The 23465-nt window shown below is 43.0% G+C and overlaps 1 protein-coding gene across 4 annotated transcripts in view; it reads left to right on the plus strand.

Moving 5' to 3' along the window:
* The window catches only part of LOC147886403 (uncharacterized), an 83661-nt gene that overhangs the window by 1654 nt on the left and 58542 nt on the right, over positions 1 to 23465 (plus strand). For 3 of the 4 annotated variants that reach the window (XM_087395846.1, XM_087395843.1, XM_087395844.1), the window contains exons 4-7: positions 10805 to 10866; positions 11000 to 11118; positions 14288 to 14363; positions 16752 to 16802. In XM_087395846.1, coding sequence (XP_087251972.1) covers positions 10805 to 10866; positions 11000 to 11118; positions 14288 to 14363; positions 16752 to 16802 — 308 coding nt within the window. The remainder of the gene's footprint in view (positions 1 to 10804; positions 10867 to 10999; positions 11119 to 14287; positions 14364 to 16751; positions 16803 to 23465) is intronic. The other variant, XM_087395845.1, reaches the window with a different exon arrangement.

A 23465-nucleotide genomic window follows, 5' to 3' on the forward strand; every position in this document is an offset into this window, starting at 1 on the left:
CAAAACTGTGTAACGTGACCTGATTATTGCTAGCGTCACTAACATGATCTAAAGCGTACACGCCTATTATTTGTCCAAAGACATAAAGGACAACCAACCTGAGATCAGTCTGATGTTTGACAAGAGAGGACACGTTGGTGGTTATCATCTTATATGTTGATGATACCAAGTTGCATCGCTTGACTTCTTTTTCATGCATGCATGAATTTGGAGACAAGTCGAGTGCAAAAAATTACATAGAGTCAAAGTTGCAATAAGAAACAAAATAGGAGGGGGCAGATGGATGAGAACTTTAGTTCTTCAGAAAACAATTCTTCCTTGCGAGGTTGTAGCTCAAGGCTGCTGACACGTTTCTCCTTACATCCTCTCACACATATAACTCTCTCTCTCTCTCTCTCTCACACACACACACACACACACACACACACACACACACAAATGGCTAATGGCAAAGCCTCAGATCACATGAAGATACAGGCTGAATTTGTGAAATGGACAGGAGACCGAGCAAGAACATGACTCTCACACATCCTAACACATGCTCTACACCATGGTTTTCCTCAGGAATGGCAAGAAAATTGGGTCCAGCCTTTACACAAGGGTGGAGACAAAAATTCAGTCACAAATTACAGAACTATAATGGTCAGCTCTACATTGGCCAAGCTCTTCAGTACAGTGCTTGAAATGAAAATCAGCTCATGGGCAGAAGAGGCCCAGAAAAGGGCCATTGGACAAGCAAGCTTTCGCAAGGAGCACAGGACAGCCGACCACCTTATTACCTTGAGAGTCCTCATGGATGAGTCCAGATTGAGAGGATGCACTTTATTTTGTTGCTTTGTGGATTTCAAGAAAGCATTTGACACACTTCCAAGAGGAGGACTATGGAAGAGAATGCAAGCAATAGAAGTCCCATTGGCCTTGAGAGTAGGCATCTCTCGTATCTATGAAAAGGTATTATGCTGACTCAAACAAGCACAGGCTATGTCAGATGTGTTTGAGAGTAATATGGGAGTGAAGCAAGGCTGCCCTCTATCACCTACCTTGTTTGGAATATGCATTGATCAACTGGAGGAACTCATCAATGAATTTGCAACAGAGGAAGGGTTGCAAGGACCGCAATTGGGACTTGGATAGTGCTATTGTTGCTATATGCAGATGATGTAGTTCTTTTTGCATACGATCCAGACTCTATGCACAAACTTTTACAAGTGCTCAAGACTTTCTGTTAGGAAAGTGGGCTGCAAGTGAATGTCGGAAAAACAAACATGATGGCAGTCTATACCAATCAGCCAGAACATCCCCCTGAGATCACCTTTGATAGACAGATTATTGAGTATGTCAGCACCTTCAAATACTTAGGGGTTGATATCCCGGCAGATCACAGATGGTGGCAATGTATACACAGAAGGATGGACACTTGCTGGGGAAAGTACTACCAGTTTGAGAATGATTGCAGGCACACTGACACCAGGAACTGGAAAATTCGAAATGTATTGTTTGATGCATATGCAGTACAAACAGTATTATATGGAGTGGAAGTATGGGGAGGCAGTATTTCAGCCTCTACATGGAATGATATTGAGAAAATGCAAAGGGCTTTCTTACGGCGACACCTTGGTGTCAAACCCACTACTCCATACTCAGTACTTCTGTTGGAAACAGGAAGGAGGCCGATTGAATTTCATGCACTGATCAGAGTTATGCAATACCTAATAGAGATGTAGCAAATGCAACCTGATAGGTTGCCTCATAAAGCATGGAATGCCAGCACAAAGCTTCAAAAGAACCACAAAAGTAAGATCATCTGTACAGGATGGGCAACCGACATAAGAAAATGATTCAACAGATGGAAAGTGGAAGCATGTTTGACCATGCCGCCTGAAAAGGTCACCATGCAAGAGTTTCAACTGTCTTTACTGAGCAGAGGGTAAAGCTGGAATATTACCAAGACAACATAAATCCCACATGTTGGTCTACATACATGTCCATAGAGATTCATGCTCAGCCTTATATTAGCACACCTATCCCCCTTCTATATCGCAGAAACATAGCCAGGTTTCGTACCAGATCTCATACATTTGCAATTGAGAAGGGAGCTTGGATGCATCAGCCCAGAAATGCTAGAGTCTGTACCCTTTGTGACATGCAAACAGTTGAGACGGAGGCACGTGTGGCTCTACAGTGCCCCCGATATGCACATATTAGGGAGGACTGCCAGCAGATACTGGAGGACTCCACTCAGCTGGCATCAATTCTCTCTACTGCCTCTCCGGCAGCATTGGGATCTTTTCACTCGTCTTTTTACGTGGCATCAGAAACTCATAGACTCCTGACCCCTCTCCTTGAGGAGACTCTATTTTACATTGTATTGAGACGGGTCCCATGGGTCATTTTTGGCCCCCCGAGGACATTAATAGACTCTAGTTCTACTTCTACTTCTACTCTCTCTCTCTCTCTCTACATACATATACATACATACATACATACATACATACATGTGTGTGTGTGTGTGTGTGTGAGAGAGAGAGAGAGAGAGAGAGCTAGAAGCTTTCTTTCACTGCTTTGAGTTGTCAGTAGAAACTTTTTTGAATGTACATTTTCTTTTAATACATACTTTCTTTTACCAAAAAAAAAAGAGTGTGTGTGTATATCTGTGAATGGAGCACTAACGAATTGGAATGCCACTGCCTTGTCTCTTCTGCCTCCATGTATCCCGGCTCACCACTAGAGCCAACTCTTGCCCTTTTGTAGAGCGGCTGCAGATGTGCGTTGGGTCTGTGGACATGTGGATCTACTTCCAAGCTAAGAAGGCCTCGGCATATTCCTAGTTTCGAGAGTGGTGCACTCTTGTGAAGAATGAATCCTGGTTGAGCATGAAAGCCCTTACGATTGATAAGGGGGTGTGACTCTTGTTCACAAGTATTTGACGAGTTTTGTGCGGGGAAGGGCATCCAGCGAGAGTTTGCAAACATGGTATTGCCTTTGAAGCAGAGGTAGTTGAGAGAAGAACAGGACAGTCGTGGAGATGTCTCGGATATATACTGGCACATCAAGAAGTTCCCCGTTTTTTCTAGGCAGCAACGGCAGCCCACATCCTCAACTGCTCTCCAACTGATGTTCCTAAGGTAACTCCTTTTGCAGCCGATTGATAAGGGGGTGTGACTTTTGTTCACAAGTATTTGATGAGTTTTGTGTGGGGAAGGGCATCCATCTCTTGCTGAAGCTCTTGGAGCTTGTTGATGTGTTCCCAAATGGTAGACGACTTTGCAGGATTCAACACTCTCATTTGGAACTGAAGAGGGACTTTCTTCATTGGAGAAGTTCTGTTGTACAGGGACACCAACTGCTCCCAAATCCCTTTGGCCAACGTCATGTGCCTAACATGATTGATGTTCTGAGGAGTGCAATTGAAAAAGATACATCAAGTGATATGGTCTTGGAACCCACTAATGAGGTCTGCAAGATCATAGGACTGCAATATTGACTCCATCATTACTCTCCACATGCCATAATTGTGGTCGTAGTTTCAAGCCACGGGATTACGAATGCATATGAGCTTGCTCAGAATTTCGAGTGTGCATGCGAGCTTGCTTAGAATTTTCGAGTGTGAATACGAGCTTGCTTAGAATTTCAAGCTCATGCACAAGGGTCAAGGATCCAAGCATGTCAACAATAATGAGTCCCAGCATTCCACACTAGGTGATGGTGGGAATGGGCAGCAGAAGAAGAGAGAGAGAGAGAGAGAGAGAGAGAGAGAGAGAGAGATTTTCTTGCTTTGTTTAAACAAAGAAAAAAGAAGAGAGAGGGAGAGAAAGGATAGGAATTGCTATGGTGGGTACTTGGATGCAGTGATAGGAGCAACCTTTGCCAAAGAGAACCGATGCTTCGATTGTCATGTGTTGGGTCATAAGAAAGAAGAATACCGCATTACCAGAAGCTTCGAGCAGAAGGAGCCATGTCAAGTGTTCACCCATAGCTTCAACTCCTATTTGGAAAAAGTCAGTGGGTCATCAAGGAGCTTGAAGATCACCAGAAGGGGGAGCCTTCTCTGGTTCCCAACATGTTTCAGTTGTATGGTCAGATTGGTGGTCAAAAGGTTCTGATCCTGGTTGATTCACGGAGCTTCGAGGACAACATTTTCACCAAAGTAACAAAGAAATCCCTATTGTCTCTCACAACGACGAATTCTATTGCCTTGAATGGCGCATTTTTGGGGCATCAGATAGAGAGCAGCATGCAGGTCTCCTCAGCCACTCTGAAAATCTCAGGGTGGGTAGACAGTTGGCCACTCAGGTTCACACCTACTCAGGCAGCGGACATCAACACGATGGTGGCACCCATTCGAAGTCCAACCAGATTATTAGAACTAAGGGTTTGATGTCAAGATCGCAGGCCATGGATCCAAGTTCATTTCTTGGCTAAGAGGTATTCCACCTCAACCTTCGATTTTCAGTATTTCAGAGGGCTCAACGACATCTCCCGTTGGAGAGGGGTTGCCCTTCAGGCAGTAGATTCCAGGATCTGGATCCAGGATAGTGGAGCTCTCGAAACATGTGCCCATCCTTTGAAGGATTCCAAAACTTCATGATCACCAAGGGTGAAATTTGCATAAGTGAGAGTTTGACCATCAAGGTTCATATGAATGCAGCCTAGAGATTATTTTCGATGTGGAAGAGGAAGGAAGCACTCCTCTCAAGTATTGTTTGTTCCGTCTCGTGGGTATAATTGCTATCAGTTTATGAGATAGTGCAAACTTGGCACAACTATCTTGTTCAAGGTGGGTATTGTCGAGATTAGGGATAAAGCAACCGGGCAGGTGGTGTGCATTGGTTTGGTGGACAATGGCCTTTACAAATTTTTGTGCTCTTATATCACTGGAGCCCTTAGATCTGTCCTGCGGTGACACTTTAGATTTGGCCACTTGAACATAGATGTGCTATGGCGAGGTACTCAAGAGCAGATGGATTTTGGGTTAACCAATGTGGGCAGGTACTACCGCTCATGTTTACGAGAGAAGTAGCATTGAGAGGCCATTCTGAAGCAAGCTACAAGGCGGGCTTGTAGACTCCTTGTGATGGTACATACGGATCTTTGTGGACTCATGACGACCCCCAGCCTTGGGGGTGCTTTGCATTTCATGTTTTTGGTCTATGTTTTTAGTAGGTTCATGTAGATCTACTTCCAGGATCAGAAGGCCTTGGCATATTCCCTGTTTTGATAGTGGTGCACTCTCGTGGAGAATGAAGCTGGGTTGATTGTGAAACTTGTTAGGGCTGATAACGATGGTGAGTTCTATCACAAGTATTTGATGAAATTCTTGTGGAGAAGGGTATCCAGTGAGAGTTTGCAAACATAGGTACTGCCTTTGAAGCAAGGATAGTTGAGAAGAAGAACATGATAATAGTGGAGATGTCTTGGATATTCTGGCACAACAACAAATTCTCCGTTTTCTCTAGGCAGAAGTTTTAGCAACGGCACTCTACATCCTCAACCTCTCTCCAATGATACTTGTTCCTAAGGAAACTCCTTTTGAAGCCTGCTTTGGAAGGAGAACCTGATTTCTCTCACTTCGAGTGTTTGGTTGTGATGCCTATGTCCATATTACCAAGAAGCACAGGCAGAAATTGGATATCAAATCCACCAATATGATCTTTGTTGGGTATAACTCTTAGTTGAGGAGTATCGGTTGTATGATCCTACGAGGAGAGTTGTACTTAGTAAGGCATGTCGTCTTTGACAAACAGATACCATCCTCAGTGGTTGATGAGCCACCTTTTCTTGGTGAGCCAGCCGATGACGATGATAGTGCCATTGTTCCTGTGCGAGAGCTAGCATTGGAGTTGTGTTGTTCAGGCCCTATCTACCAGCCTAAACTAGTCTATTTCTACACCTCACTCCGAGCGGGCACACCTATGAGATGCCATATAACACAAAGCACCTGGGTGATGGCTGGGTTGGGGACCAATTTGGGCTCACAACCAAATCGAGTTACTCGATCTGACTGGTCGGGTTAACCTGACTCAACCTGATCCTACTGGGGTCGGGTCAAGGTGGACGTGTTGGTCAGTCCATCTGGCCAGCCCACTAGGCTGGCTGGGAGAGATATAGGCCCCCACTCAGTGTCTCACACTTTGGCCTTTCTTGGAGCATTCTTTCTCTACCCCTGATCATGTATGCAATTGCTATTGCCTATCTTTGGAATCTCTCTCTCTCTCTCTCTCTCTCTCTCTCTCTCTCTCTCTCTATCTATTTATCTATCTGTGTCTCTCTGTTTTCATGCGTCCACATGTGCACAACTCTCACAATTTGGCCCTTGCTAGGTTGCCTTGATCAGGCCCTATCACAAGCCTAAACTAACCTATTCCTATACCTCACTCTGGGCAGGCACACCCGCATAGAAGCCCTCTCTCACTATGAGATGCCATCTCTAGCACCTTCTCTGCAGCTGATGGTGAGCACAATAATATGAAGAATCAAGCCAATGAAGATGCAACCAACGACCCTCCCGTAGCTTACCTATTGGACTCACCTTGAAGAGAGCACCAAATAGTGAACCATAATGCTACCTGGAACAGCAAATGAGATGTTCTCAGCTGTGATTTTCCGTGTTTGTCTACACTAAGCTCCTAGTGGGATCTGTGAAACACACCACGACTTGTATCCTCCAATGAATACATCACGAACAGGAACCTTGAACAACGAACTCTGGTACACACTGTGTACATAGTCTCTACGACGTCAAGCAATAAACACTAATCTCATCTAGTCAATAGCTCCACAGCCTTGCTTTGCTTATCAAACTTCCAAATGGTTGGGGCTGATAACAGGCTGCAGTCACGCCCCACATGCCCTCCTGGCTGTGACCCGTGGGGGAAGATTGAATTACTGTTAGAAGGCTAGTGCTTTCCGGCAACCACTGATGCCTAGGGACTGCCTCAGTGAGAAGAAGAGTCTGACTCCGAGTCGTGGTCCTTAGCTTTGCCTTTGGACCGAGAATCTCTGACCAAATGCCTTCTCTTCCGGCATTTGTAGCAATTGCTCCGCTTTATCCTGTGCACCGTCAAAGTTGCTTCACCTCCACCTGGAATACCATTTGGAGTGAACCTGGGCTTTCCCTAGGAGACAAGAACTGATTCCTCCTCAAGGAGAAGAGTGCTTAGATCATCAAATTCTAGTTGACTCATGGTCTCAACGCTCGGGCAACCATGTTGTAATATGGAGGTTTCTTGGTGAGAATGAGTGCTGCCAGCAGACTTGTGGTGAGGGCAGCACCCATGGCCTTTGGTGAGATCATGGAGAACCTTTTTGCTCATCAAGAAGGGTTGCATGGTACTTCCTTTGGGAAACGGCTGTCCCTGCAAAGTGATGGCACACATCGCCAAATCTCTTGCATAGAGATATGTCAGATGCACTATCCAGGGTCTAGACAGATGGAGAAACCTCCTTAGTAATTCTCATGATCAAGGCTGAATGTGCCTTTGAGTACCGATCCTCCCAATCCTTGAGCTACTCCTAAAAATCATCTTCCTGGGCAGCCTCCTAGTGGATAGAGCTCTTGGGATTCTCACACTTCTGTTCATAGCCTTGAACAAGCTTCCATAAACCCTTGTAGGTGAACCATTCCTCATGTTAAGCTTCCAATGAGCATAGTTTTGTGTCATCGACCTTATTCTCTTTACTCGTACATGGGGACCCATGAGGCTCCAATCAGCAGCGAGCCTTCCGAAAAGTCCTAGATATACGTAGCAACAGCCTTTATAATTGCGTCAACTCAACCCTCTCTTGGTCCCTCATCACGATGGCAAATGATACCATGTGAGAGTTTTGCATGTGCGGAAGTGTGAAAATACAAAGAGAGATATAGACAGACACCAAAGATATGCAATGGCAACTGCATATATGACCAGGGGTACAACCCACAGCCAAGGGGGCTCGCAGAGGGGGAGAGAGAATGCTCCAAAAAAGGCCGAAGTGTGAAGATATTGAGTGGAGAGTGGAGGGGGCCTTATATATCCCCATCCAGCCTGGTAGGTTGGCCAGATGGACTGATCCAGTTGGTCAGACCCACAGGTCGGCTGACTTGACCCTAGCAGGGTTGGCTTGGTCAGGTTAACCTGACCAGTCAAGTCGGGTAACCCGACCTGGTTGGGAGCCCAAACAAGGCCCCAACCTAGCCATTACCCAGGGCCTTTGTGTTAAAGTATGGTATCTCGTAGTAGTGAGAGAGGGCTTCTATGTGGGTGCGCTTGCCTGGAGTGAGGTGTAGGAATAGGCTAGTTTCGGCTGGTCGGCTGGTCGGCTGTGTACAGGGGTTGCTGGATTGTTTTCACCCGCCCCTTGGCCTACTTTTGAGGCATCACATTGGCACCATGTTGGCGTCTTCGACCTGCCTGGGTTGGGAGGTCAATCAGGCCTCCAACAATGTCGGGTGACTTGACCTACTGGTCGGGTTTCCCACGACCTTGGTTGGCCAGGTTGGTTGAGGGGGGCCCCCTATAAATAGGGATCCCCCCCATTGTTTGAGCATCTTGTATTGGAGGTTTTGCTTAGCAGTAGATTGTGTTTTCCTGAGTCTTGGTGGAGCATTTCTTTCTTTCCTTTCACATTTCAGTTTGTTGTGTGTGTGTGTGTCTAGCTATCTTTTAATATAAAGCACTCAAAGATTTCACTAAAAAAAAAGTGTGAGTGAGCGCGCTCTTCATTGCTGTCCAGATTCCGATGCACCCTCACATGTCTTGAGCTTCTTATCAACAAGTGGAAGGATAGGTCTAGCGATGCCAACTCTTGGGAGAGTGTCGCATCTATGCAGTAGTTCCAGCCGAGAACTTCCAAGTGTAGGTGGTTTTGCAGTGGGAGAAATGTTCTAATCGCCGCAAGGTCATAGCATGATGTGGCATTTAGGGTGGGCCAAGATCTGATCATGAGACCCTTTAAAAGGGGTCTAATGTGACTTTAACTTGGAACCTAATGTACAGGTGCCCTTTGGTTAGCGAGTCTAGAGATATGAGCAGTGGGCTTATTTTTAAGGATCCCTTGGTATAGAGTCCTTGGGATACTCGGACCTATAATAGACCTATGCCAAGTGTGGACTTACACTTGGATGGGTGAACTTCTATGGACTTAGACTTGGACTGGTGGACTTCTGTGGTATGAGAACAGGGGTTGTGACCATGGATGCGCCTTGGTATTAGCTAATGTCAAGCTGGGAGAGGGAAAATTGATACTAGGTCTGTGGGAGGGTGGTGAGCTCATTAGCTCAATCCTTACTAATATTTGGTGATTTTGAACGTCTTGGTTGTAGAGTATGGGCTTGGGGCACTCTGGGCTTGGGCTTAGCTATCCCTCTCTTTGGAGCATGTTTCACATGTGTGTATGTCATGATGTATTCAGATTTTGGTCCTTAATAAACCTTTCTTGCCCCAAAATGCCAAACTAACTCATGGCACTAGATTGCTTCACAATGTCCCCAAGTGAGACCATGAAGCAGTCCAGAGGGTGACAGATTCAGATTTCAGATAGATTCTAGTGACACTCTAGAGCCTTTAGCCCAGTTCGCCCAAGGTCCGGATGGCTTAGATAGAGTCACCCACTTATCATCCTCATAGACTTCAATGATCCCGGGGTCCTTGGCATACTCCATTCTTTCAATTTGGCTCCTTAAAATTTTCCTTCGTTGCTACATTCTGCAGAGGTGTGCTAGGCACCTCTAGCTCCCCTACATGGGGTGTATTTGACAGGGCTTTTTTTTCTTTTATAGATGCTAATCTCTCAGACATGTTCCACAGGCACCAAGGCTCCTAATGGGACCCTAGTTTGGCCCACACCATTTGGAGCCTGGACTTATGATGACAGGCATAGCACGTGATTGCACATGACAAGAGTTTCTCTGATACTTGGAGTTTTATATCGTTCATGTTGATGTTGCTCCTAGTTTTCATTTCATCTCACCATTGGTAGTTTCCGGGAGGTGTGCTAGACCACCCCAACTCCACCATGAGGGATGTAATCTCATTTTGTATCTTTCTTTCCTTGGTCTCATAGGATTTTGTTGTCCTTCAGTAGACAATAATAAATCTCTCTCTCTCTCTCTCTCTCTCTCAATGTTTCTTTTCTTTCTTACCTTTTATTTGTTACATCTAAAATTGTAAGACTGAGTATATTCTAGGTTTATGAGGGTATATAGCATTGACAGAGACAAGGTCCTCTGTCTTAGGAGTGCATAAGCAGCTTGATGCATAACATTGACAGAGTGTATACAGCATTCATAGAGCCTAAGTCCTATGGCTTAGGAGTGCATATGCAGCTTGATTGCATAAGATTCCCATGGATCCAACCCTTACTTTTAGGGAACTTGAGCAGCAATCATCTGATCTTCTGTACAGGCTGGCCTATTGCAAGCCTGGAGCAAAGGCCTGTTTCTGTGCATTAGGGTTGATTGGTCGGCAACATCACCATTAGCTGGGTCTCATTATCACTGTGATTCTAAATTTTTTTGCAGAGGTTTTTTCATAGTTTTTGCTATAATTTATGTATGAGATATTCTTCGTTGCTTGCTTTTTAGGCCATAGCCTGCATTTTGAATATGCTTATCTTCACCTTGGGAAAAGATGTATTAGACAAAAGAAGACCACAATGTATGTGGTTAGTCGTGTATGTATTTCAATATTCTTATATGCATAGGGTAAACTATATAAGAATTTTGTGATGCATGTAGATTATTTTTTAACCATAAAATTTGTTCGAATTCTCATTTATTTTCTATCATCTTTAACGGAATTTTGCTGTTGGTTATATCGTTTCCCAGAAAATTTAAGTCGATTGAAAGAGCTACAGTATCTGAATTTGGCACTAAACAACATTACAAAGGTAATGCAGTCAGTTTGTGCAATTTGTTTCCACGATGCTGCAAAAGTGTACGGTTTCTTCTATTGGAAGTCTGACTGCATACTCCACATTAGATACGCGTTTGACTATGACATTGCTCGCTTATTGAATCCAGATAGAAGGATTGGAGCAGTGCGAGTTGCTTGAAAAGTTGGACTTGACCTTGAATTTTGTGGACCAAAAGGAACTTCTCTCTGTTTCTAAACTCTCGCGCAATATCCATTTACAAGAATTGTATGCGGCCTATCAACAATGGCACTGCTAACATTAATGTTAATATCTAATGCTACACGTAAATTTTGCAAAAGGGTGAAATGGTGGGTATCATATACATTTACTTCTTTGGCTCCTTTTGTGTCACAAAATGCAAAAAATTTAAAGTTATAACTATGTGCTCTCCATTTTGACCGTGCTCTTGATCCAGTCTATGTGAGCCACTTGGCCCATGAGTTCCTGGATCTCCTGGGAGATGACAAACCTCACCTGCGCCTCAGACACTCTTGTTTCAATGGTACAGGACGTCGCCGCTAGATCTTTTCCTACGACTCGATCTACAGCACATGCCCCAGTTGGGAAGATGCCTTAGAATTTATGGTTTGATGAAGAGTGTAGAGAGATGAGATCTCACCTTACACGTGAGCGAGCCTTGGGCCATCCCACACACAAGGTGCAGCAGGTTTCACTATGATTGACACACCGTAAGAGGCAGGCCTTCCTTACACAAGGATGGGTAATCCGATCATTCCGAGGAGGAGATCCTATTGTTGGATGGGGGCTTCTATCTGAGGGGAAGCCGCCTATTCTCCTCAGATAGAAGCCCTAGAGTTGTTTGATAGAGGGCAAAGACATCTGGAGGCCTTAGAGTTGTTTGATAGACTTGACAGTCAACCTTGGGAAGATCAAGGTTATACACCTCACGTGTTGTGTTGCACTGACATAGCTTTACTTACCGAAGTGCACAAGTGGAGATTGTGCAGTCCTACACTTACTTGGGGATAGTCTTCATAGTGCTAGTCTTCAGGATGGTTCATGCAGCTAGGGCATGACTCACACGAGGACACAAAGCTTTGGCCAAGCTAGAGAAGTAGTGTTGTCAGATGCACGTTCAGGATCCGCCGACAAAGGGCTGGCTTTTCAACATCCTAGTGAGGCCGATTACCATGTATGCATCACCTTTTTGAGGAGTGACCACTCGGCGACAGACTAAGGAGATTTGAGTGGCTACATGTGATCATGGGGTCAAGGATGATTCAGACTAATACCTCAGTCCATCATCAGATAGTATAGGTAAAGTTCACCACGACACCACTTCAAATAGATGCCATCTTTTAGACGGTGACATTCCTCCACAGAGTTTGGGCCTTACCCCATTGGAGACTGCCGAGACTAGCACTAGACGGTTAGCAAATAGTGGGGTCAGCACAGCATGGTATGCATGCGTGTCCACATGGTTTGCGGATGAGGGTATTCAGATGGAACAGCTTCTCTCCTTTTAGTATAGCGTGGATGCACCGCCAGATTCGATTCCACGAGATGAGATTAACCGTATGATATGGTTAGATTTCCTCCAGCTCTATATGTCCTGGACTTTGGGAGGGGGACCATGAGTTCCCTACCAAGATCCAGTTCTATTGCAACCACTTCTTGAGAGTATCGGAGGATGGTCTCATGATCCAACCGTGGTACCTAGAGGACAAAGGAGTCTCACATGCAATGAGGATTGGCATTGGTAGATGCGGGTCTCATCCCATCAGCTGAAGATTGAGGCAAGAAGGGCGGCAAGCACACCCAAAGAGCGGCGGACTTGTAGGCTGTGTAGGTCGAGACAAAGGAGTATTTTTTTGTATGCCCACCCAGCCTACTACAAGGTTCGAGGACAATATCACTGCCTCTTTCAAGGGGGGCACGGCTTTGGCTCACTCTCATAGTTGATCCACTTCCACGACGAGGTTTGTGATGGGCTCTACTTGATCGAGATGTGACGGCACAGAGAGTCCTTCTCGTATAAATAATAAAATTGTCATCTCTTGTTAACGAGGCCGGTGACCTTGGTAGGCATCATAGAGTTTATTCCTAAGTCGGGTGACCTCATGTACAAAGAGTGCAGTGCATCTTTAATTTGGATAGTCAACAACTCTGCTCATGTAAGTGTATCCTTGTGTGAAAAGGCAATGGTACCTCCCCCGGATCTCCTAGCTGCATCAAAACATGCTCCTTAGTCTTTTTTGTCTCATGTGTATCGCATAAAGTACAAAGTCATAGTTCTCTATAATGTTGTTGCTGCAATTTCCCTTTCTACCTTGATCTATAATCAGTCGGATGATGTGATCCATACTGCATGAGAGATGGATTTGGAGTTTGGATGAAACCATCGTCGCTTGAATGAATGAAGTGCTCTTTGTAGAAGGCCATCCTTCATTCAAATATATCTCTTCCCCCAAATAATGCACGACATCATGACCTATAGTCTCTCAAATTAGTCCACTCATCCTCTTGGAGATCCACTGCCAAGAAAGCTTCTATATATAGAGCCGTTGGTTGAGCTAGAGAGTGAAAGAGGAATGGCTTCATGCTTACATGCTGGAAGTGTGCCTAGAAACACTATTTCTCTAGTTCTGTCAAAGAAGCATGTCCTTTGGTTGTGTCTGTGCTGTGGGTTTCATCATAAACATGGGACCTATGAAAATGTGTCCCAAGTATATGTAGGATGTGACTCCTTGCTAAGGATGAAGGCCTCTTGTTGGCCTTCTGCTCACGTACACCACAGTTGCATTCAGTAGATGATGAAGTATGTGCTGTGGGTTTCATCATAAACATGGGACCTATGAAGATGTGTCCCAAGTATATGTAGGATGTGACTCCTTGCTAAGGATGAAGGCCTCTTGTTGGCCTTCTGCTCACGTACACCACAGTTGCATTCAGTAGATGATGAAATAGGAAGATGTATGTAGTAGGCAAGTCTTTACATATCAGTGGCCTTTGGCTGCCAATAATACTTTTGAAAAGAGTATGAGCCCCCACCTCAAGACATTGAAGTAGTTTTCCTCGTCTTTTCTTCAATTCTTTATATGCATCCACAATGCCAAAGGAACATTGAATAGATCATCAATCAACTTGACATCAAAGCACAAACAGATTGATAGCAACATTCTTTTTAAAGACTAGTCTATTATATAGTGTTTGGTCGACATGTGGCCCTTCGTTGTTGTGATATTTGTGGTCTCTTTTTCAAATTTCATTCCAATTATCTTATAAACTCTGAGTTTGTCTCATTCAATCAAAGTTGCTTGTCAAGCAACATAGAACACACAATTTTGCTTTATTGGACCTTAAAAAGCTTAACATGAAACAAAATTTTCACCTTTTGTTGAGAACTTTGTTTAAGCTCCTTGTTCCATGGCAGATTTCTGACAGGGAACCCATGTCAAGACTTCTCCGGGTACCGCCATTTTGTAATTGCCAATCTCTCCTCTTTGAAGGTGCTACCCTTGTCACTCAATTACATAGATATATCATATATTGAAGCTTTCCTGTGTCAAAATTTATATGTTGTCATATGCATAAGAGACCAGGTTAGCCTCTAGCTTTAAAGGTGAAAGGTTTCTTGCTCATTGATGCTTAATTAGTGGAAAGCTAAATGTCATAGACAAGTTTATAAATTCTATCAGTGAGCAAGATTTAGAGTACAACTTTGTTCTTGCTTCACCTCTTCCTTCTCCAGTTTTTACTTTGTTGCATTTCTTCTCAGTTCACATTTTTATCCTATCCTTCTTTCTTGCTCTTTCTTCAGCTTGCCACCTGTGCCTTGTTTCAAGGAAAACTTGACGCTTTATACCTTTCATCCCTTGTGCTTTCTCCTGACTTTTCTCCTCTTTTCATCTCATTCGTTTCCCTTAACTTTTTGTTGGTACTTTCATTCCTTCTGCACTACAAGTAAAATCATAGGTGCTATCTTTGCCAGCTCCTTTAATCCTTTTCTAGTTTCATTGCCAATGTTTGGGATTTTTGGCATGACTTCATCCTTCTTTTCTTGTTGTTTCTTCATCTTGCCACCTGTGCCTTGTTTCCAGAAAAACTTGACACTTTATTCCTGTCATCCCTTGTGCTCTCTCCCGACTTTTCTTGTCTTTTCGTTTCATTCATGGCCCTTCACTTTTTGTTGGGACTTTCATTCCATCTACACTGCAAGTAAAACCATAGGTGCTATCTTTGCGAGCTCCTTTAATCCTTTGGTGGTTTCATTGCCTATGTTTTGGTTTTTTGGTGTGACTTCATCTTCTCTATTCTCTTCTATCTTATTGAAGATAATAATATCATTCAGGACTACTACAAACTTGTCAGATACTTTCTAAGCATAATCTTCATCAAGATCATTAACACAGCAGGAGCTTTTTGGTAACCTGAAGGCAATTGCCCATCTTCTGAAAAGTAATCGAGTAATTCAAATAGATCCTCTGCAAAGTCATAGAGCCATTCTCTTCCCAGGACTAAGTTAGTCTTGTTAAGGTCCATAATTTAAAAATCAAGAGTATCTTTATACCCTTAAATCTCCAAACTTACATTACTAACCATAGTGTTCCAAACACTGTTCTCTTGGTCTTTAGAACAAGACTCCATACTTACGTGTGCTGGGACTTTCAGGTAACTTAGGCTTCTTAATTGGAAAGTTGTTTGAAAAGTTATGGGGGGCACTGTTGTCCACCATAACTCTGACCCTTGTCCTGTTAGGGACTCCATGCATCCTCACTAGACCATTGGGGCCAAAGGTTTATGAGACATAACCAAAGAGATATAACAAGTGTCTGCTTCATCACATCAGTTACAAGAAAAGAAAGAGGGATGGAAATCAGAATTGATTGCTACAGCAATAAATGGACAGCCGGAGGCGTGTATGGGACCATGAGAAAGATGACTTGGAAATATACTGGCAGGAGTAACAGGCTGAATTGCAGGAGGTGTTGTCGAAATTGCAGGAGCAAACTCTGCATTCCTTACCGAGACGGCACTGGTTGAGCATCACATGGCTGACTTGAAAAGTCAGCTTGCATACTTGGAACATAAATTGCTAGAGATCTTCCAGCTTCGTGAGTGTCACTTCAGGGAGCTCATGGATGTACAGAACAAAGGCAAAGACTTGGAGCAGTAAAGTGCACATTTGCAGACACGGTTTACACATCCTTTGAGCTGTAACTGTCTATCTTGCAAGCAAAGTTTGACAATGCAAACCTTGATACTACTGCTACAAGGAAAAGCATGCTTCCCTCTTTTATTTCCATGAGAAGGTCTTTTAATGATTTTGAGTTAGAGATGAATTTAAAAACTGACACTTGCTGAAAGAGTAATTTCTCCATTCACTCTAACAAGTCGTAGCTGGTCTACACCACCTTACCGAGTATACAAGTTCCAACAAGTGTAATGAAAAACTACCAGCTATCTGAGATTTTGGCAACTTCGTAATCCAGAAGTGCCATTGAAAATTTTTATATATCAGTGTCTAGCAGAGTGCATTTTGTTAATTGTCTAGTCTCGAGAAACCTGGTGGACTTATAAAGAAACATGCTTGTTTCTAGCATGGGTTTGGAATGCATTCGTTTGTCTGTAATTGTGTCCATAGGAGAGAGAATTGTGTACCACAGACAGAATCACACACTGTTTATACATTGGATTGCATTTATTTATCTATACATTGTGTCCATATGAGTATGAATTGTGTACCACAGACAGAACCACACACTGTTTTAAGGTGGATGAAAAAAATTGTCTTGGCAAACTGAAGTCCAATAAACGTGGTAGACAGCTAATAATACAATTGTCGTTGTCTGTGAGATTCCTGACACATCTTATTTTTGTCAATTGACATGATTTAGCGACTGGATGGATCTGGGATAAAGCCTTCTGAAAGAATAAAAGCAAAACAGGTATTGCACATTCATCCAATCCTTGTTTGAATATGGATAAATACTAGTTTGTTTGAAACTAGACTTTGGTAGATGTGCAAGTTGGAGATCTGCATTCTTTGGTTCCTTTCAATATGCTTCTTAGCCCATTTTTATTTTGCAAGCTCATTTCATAAATGTTTTATGGCATGGAAGGTTTGAAAAATGACATTTCCCATATCCATTGAGAATGACTTCGCTAGCTCGTAATGCCATCTTGTCTTCTATGAAAAATGAAGAAGATACCACAATCCCTATCCACAACCAATTCAGCCATATGGTCCCTAGCAGCTCTCAAAGTTCTGGTGCATTCCCAATAATTTACTACAAATGGTGTAAATTATTTCTTAAATAATTGTGCTCTTTCATAGAGGATGGATGGTATCTTGTAGAGGATTAGAGTATGGTTTCTCATGCCTTGCATGATATATTTCAGCCATTAGCTTCACTCTTAGGTTTTCTTTCATACTTGATAGAAGTTTTTCCATTGGAAAAAAAAAAGCTCCACTATCAAGATCACACCTCCACTTTGTAACTCTGTACCCCAGCTATGGTTTGGATCTGAAAGTTGCATGGTCACTTCCAGAAACACCCTACAAGTCATGGTCACGGTCGTGGCTGCAGCTCCAAGTTTAATTCCAAGTTGCAACTGCAGCTTCACAAGCCACAACTGAGATTCAAAGAGTCGCAACTATACTCCACAATTCCAAACAGCAAGAGGCTCCATTGCCACACTCATAGCTCCAAATTTCAGCTGTAGCTACGCTCCCACAATGGCAGTTCCGCAGTCCTATTGTCGCAGCTGCAGCTCCATCGCCACAACTGCAGTCCATTATGCAGCTGCTGCTGCAGCTCCAGTATCACAGTGACAGTGAGGTCTTTGAGCCATTCTAGCCTATTGCTTATGTACCTAGAAGTATAATGACGAACGTATTTACTTGAAATTTCCCTTTACATAAACATTTACACGAGGCAACGACAACAGATGCAGTCTTCATTGGACAAAATGACTGGCAGAAACTAATGATTGTCCAAAACTTCCAATTGAGAAAGTTCAAATACCCTTAAGTCACAAGTGGGCAAAAACCATGCTCACCAAAAGGGAGATAGAAATGCAGGTTGATGCAAAAGTGCCACCTCAACCTTGTGGTGGACTCCGAGCGGGGAGCCACTCTAGAGTCCACTCCCTAAAGAAAACTGTCCTCCTGGCAGCCGCCTGGGATGACCCCTGCATGCTCACTGAGATGGACGCCAAAGTGTGTACAGTATGCCCAAATACTAGCCAATGTGTGTGAAGGGTGGATCTGGGAGCCATCTAAAGCCTCAGTGCATTTGGATCTCCAAAGTGTGCCACACTGGAATGCTCGCCAGAATCTCCCAAAAACTATCCTCCGCGACATGTACAGGTCTGTAAGGAAAGATAGGAAGAGCATCCCAAGAGCATGACTCTACTTAATGGTGTGGAACTGAAAGAGACCAAGAAGATGGATGCCTCTCATAAAAGACCCGAGGCCCCGAAAGAGACAACCAATCCACTGAACGCCAGGTCATGAAGGAGGAAGGAACATTAGTACTCAAAAGACTAGCAATCTTCTTCCATATGATTTGCATCTGTCAAGTTGCATACTTGAGGTTAGAGTTGCTTTGTGGAAAACAAGTGTTTAACAATTCTCTCATTGCCTCCATATTACAATGATTCATCAGAAATGTGCAGAAGGGTTCAAGATGTTAAAAGCACGTAGAGAAGGGCTTCAAAAGACCATTGCTATGGTCTCTCTTTCTCAAAGGCCACAGGATGCTATTTCTCATACTAGCAGTGAAGGCGAGACAACTTGACAACCTATCATAGACAATAAATCCACAACAATCTCATTTTCTTTGGTATATAGGATATTATATACTGAAAATGCGTAAAACCTTGCTGACAACCATCCTCAACGCACCCCTCCCTTCTTCGATTTGCGGCACAAAATTGTCAATATAGGAAGTCTGTAAGGAAATCACCCATACTTATTTTCCAAAGACATCATTAACCAAAATGATATATGGAGAGTTATTTAGCTCTGCAACTCACATGTTGTAAATGATCTGCCTTTCAGGGATTAGGTCATCCCCAAGCTCTAGCTTCAAAATGCTATCACGATAAGGTGTTCTACATGAAAAATTGCCTGATTGAGTGAAGGTGCTAGTGAGCACGGGACTTGTACAACAGAAAGCCCACTACCTTTAGGCACTTGCTTGCTCCCATGGGTAGGCTACAATCCACTATCTGTTGGTGGACCGCATCAAATAGGTGCAAGTGTGCATACTCTTGCACCCTACTCATGGCATCCAATTGCACATGCAAACAAAGTGTCCTGCGTCTATCTGCAAATTGGAAGCACCATACGTGTAAATATTCCTCCATCACATTTCACGATGGACCTTCACCTTCAATGCTCCATACACATGAATGTCTAAAGGCAGCTGGGACAGATTCTTCTTTCCCATTCATCCGACAAGGTTACAATACTTAGATTGATCCTAAGCGAGTCTGAGGTCTTAAGAAGCCAGACTATTGCTGATGAGGTAGCTGCCATAATAGCAATGCAGCTTCTTAGGCCTCAGTTTTTCTTTAGTATAGTTGTGTCTCTTCTTTGTTCAAGTGCATTGTGGACAATGATTTCTTTTGATATTAGTCAAAGCCCGCAACCAGTACATTTTTGTAATTCAAAGCAAATACATTGAAATCCAAGAGAGAATCACATTCTTACACATCTAAAATTGTACACCATGGTACCTGAACATTGGGCTTTGTTTAGTACACCAAGTCTTAGGTAGAGGTGGAAAGAGGCTTATCTTAGAAGTGTCAATATGGTGCCTAAGATATGAACTCATATAGACCCAGGTCAACTTTCCTAGATGCCATAAAACATCATAAAGAATAATGTCCAGATTACTTTATTGTGCCATGAAGATACCTATATATGACCCTCTGTATGCAAGACGTCAAAGAATCCTGTCGATTGAGAGCGGCTATTGTTCTCATTGCACCTATATGAGCCTAGAATGCAAGAGGAAAGAATTTCTCGTGGTACGACTTTGGTACAGAGGGGAGGCCATTGTCTACAGTACATATGTTATGCCATAATATGATTTTTCTCTTGTTTGCAAACCCATGACATGAACTTCTACATCCAATTCTCCGAAAAGAAAGGACAACCCTTCCACTTTGAAAACAAATTGTCCTTGCGGCCAAAGTAGACCTAGAAAATCCTTGCATCCTCCAACAAATAGCCAATAAGTTGTGTACATGTTCTATCTAGATACTGGCCATTGTATGAGTTGGGTGGCCCTCGGTGCCATCAATAGCCTATGTGCATCTAAATCTCCATATGTGCCAAGCATTGTTGATCTCTACAATATCCTTAGTAAGTGTCTGCTGATGCATATCTAGGTCAATACTGAGAGATAGGGATGGCATGAAGTTGGCAGAACTATACACCATAGACTCATAGGTTGACAAGCACCATGGAAGAGAGGGATCACAGCTCTGAAAATACTACTCCAATGATTTATTGCAATCTCTCCATAGACAGAAAGCAAGAAGAAGAGAGTGAATTTTCTATTCTTGAGGGATTCTTTGAGCCTCCTTGAAAATGATCTTTGTATCTCCAAGTTGATTTGAAAGCTCTCCCAATGGTCAGCTCTAGAAGGCTTGCAATCTTTGGCAGTATTCCGAAGTTTTTTGGCATTACTCACTTTGAAGTAAAAAGAAAGGAAGACTTTTTGAGTGGTTGTTTGCTATCATCACCTACCACTCAGCGGGATCCCAATGAAGTTCATAGTTTAGTTCGAAAGGGCTCATTCTTGTGAATATTCATGCTTTCTTTCATTATAGGCAACTTTTAATAATGGAAACCACTTGTTCCTAGCACTTTTCCTTAAGGAAACATATGCCCTCAGTGCATCTTCTAGATTTTGGTTGACTCTTTCCGTCTGACCATCCATTTCAGGATGATCCACACCACTTATTCCCAACTTAGTCCTCAGTGCATCAAATACTACAGTCCAAAACTGACTATAAATTTTGTGTCTCTACCAGATATTATGGATTTTGGTAATCCATGCATACAAAAAATCTAGTACTTGCAGGGCACTGACTCTCTAGTCGGAATGAAGTGAACCATCTTGGTAAGACAGTCAACCACCACAAGGATAGAATCATCCTCTCCTTCTGTGTGTGGCAAGTCAACTACAAAAGTCCATGGAAATGCTCTCCCATATACTTGATAGTATTTCCAGTGGCTGTAAAAGGCCAAGTGCCTCCATCCGTTCTACCTTACATGACATGAAAGCATCATGGGACATATTCATAAATATGCTTTTGCATTTTTGGCCAAAAGAAATCATGCTTTACGAGCTCATATAAGTTAATTCTGACCATTAGGCAAGGCACTTTTGTAGGATATACTTTCGTGCAGCAAGTCCCCGGTATTAATGTGGTAGGTGGGGGTTATGACCTTGAGTATAACAACAGTAAGAATATGCAAAATGGCATGATTCCACAACCAAGTGCAATTATCATGTGACAAAGCAATGCATGAAAGTCAAGATTCATGGTATACATACATACATACATACATACATACATACATATATATATATATATATATATATATAAAATTGCTAGTGCTCCTTTGTCTCATATGATAGGTCACCAAGATATGGTTCAGAGTTTTATCTCGAGTCGATCATGATGCTTTGAAACATTTTTGTAAGCAACCAACATTTGCTAATCACAAGAAGAGGTTCCTAGCTACCAAGGAAATGAGGGAACCATAGGAACACTGTTGATGGAGGGCTATTCATGAGATTTTGTGGGCTCTAAAAAATAGAGGAGCAACAAGCTGAGTGGGATGTTGACATTGGACCAAGGGTAGAAAGTATGACAAGCAGTAGATTGTAGGGTCTCTTGCATCATGTTTGCTGACAGAGTGAGATCAGTCAAGAGCAAAGCATGCATAGATGATGTACTTCTGCAATGATGACATCAGACATATGTGGGAATTTAGTGCTGCTATAAGACATCATTCCCATCAGGTACCACAGTTTGGCCTGTTGTATGTGGAAACTTTTCTTGCCATTGTCCAGGTACTTTTCAGAATTGCAGGTAGCACTTTGTTATTTAGACAAGGCCCTTTTGGTCCATGCAAAAGTTTGAAAGATAGTTGTAGTATAGGAAGAATAGAAGGAGACATTCCTCACTCAAAGGCAGATGAAAACACAGATTATGGTCCCCCTCCATATGAAGTAGCAATACAAAATTATTCTTTGTTTAATCCTGATGACTTTTATGGTGACAACCATATTTGCAACGTATACTCTTGTATTTGTGTAGATGATAGTTCTTGGGAGAGATATGAAGTACAACATGTAACGACTTGTGTCTAGGGGAAGACATTTCACAAATGTGCTTTCGTAGCAAAGAACACATCCTTGACTTAAGTACTCTGCTCCTTTTCTATATGCCATGAGAATGATTTATCTGTGAGTAATAAGCTATCATTACGTTTTAGACCATGGAAATGTGTACTTTGTACTTATTATTAAGAATTGCAGTATAAGTTTTTGCTGATGAAAGCTGAAGTGTAATTCTCTTCTCACTTGTGTTTGCTCACTGTAATTTGTGTGCTTATATGCCACCTTCTTTGCACTATTATATTAACATGATGCAATGTATCAAGACGTAGCCAACATGGTTTGGTTTACCATGAGAGCTAAGAGAGAGCTATGTTGAGCTGTAGTACAAAACCTTTGGGACACTCTCTAGGGCTGTCGTCGCTTGCCAGCTGAGACGTACCCAACCAACATCCCAAGTATTATGATGTCTGCCCTCTAGGGATTCATCAAAAGCTTAGGGCCACTTCCCAAATGAGAAATCCCTTGCTATATATGAAGCAGCCAAGTGTTACGAGCACAGGGGGAGTAACATAGAGCAAGGTGTGTGCATGTGTGTGTGTGGAGCAAGGGGGGGATGGGCGTGTGTGAAAGAAAGGGCCTAAGAGGGAGGAGAGGGGTTTGTGTTGACGGGGTACGGCAGCAGGGAAGTGACTGAAAGAGAGAGGGCAGGGGGATGTGTGGCAGTAGGAGTGGAGGCTGAGGGAGAAAGAAAGAAAGAAAGAAAGAAAGTCTATTAACGTCCATTGGAGACCAAAAGGTCTATGGGACAGAAAGAAACCCTCTAGTACATCTACTTTAGGGAGGGCACATGGCAGCTCCCAAGGAGTGCAAAAAGCAACCCAAATTATTTAGAGTACCTACATGATAGTCTAGAAGAGTAAACAGCCATACATCAGTTTAAGACGAAGAGTCTTTTGGTTTTGATTTAAACTCTTTGATTAGTGCTACGCCTTCACAGTAAACTGCCCATTTTCCATCCTTTCTGGCAGCCCTGACTTTAGCTAATTCAGTTGCCTTAATCTTGAGTTGAGCTTGTGTAAGCTCCTCTGCTATCCATACTTTGGTGCCCTTCAACTTGTAAGATTGTCAAAGAAGCTTGATCCGCATATCTTTTGACTTCCGTGTAAGGATTGCATGACCTTTATAGTGCAAAATAGAAGCTGGCCTAGAGTCGTCATCATCCTGGTCATCATCATCCATCCA

Source organism: Dipteris shenzhenensis, chromosome 24, assembly GCF_047967505.1.
Source record: "Dipteris shenzhenensis isolate YYH24624 ecotype China chromosome 24, Dip_SZ_1.0, whole genome shotgun sequence".
NCBI classification, from domain to species: domain Eukaryota; kingdom Viridiplantae; phylum Streptophyta; class Polypodiopsida; order Gleicheniales; family Dipteridaceae; genus Dipteris; species Dipteris shenzhenensis.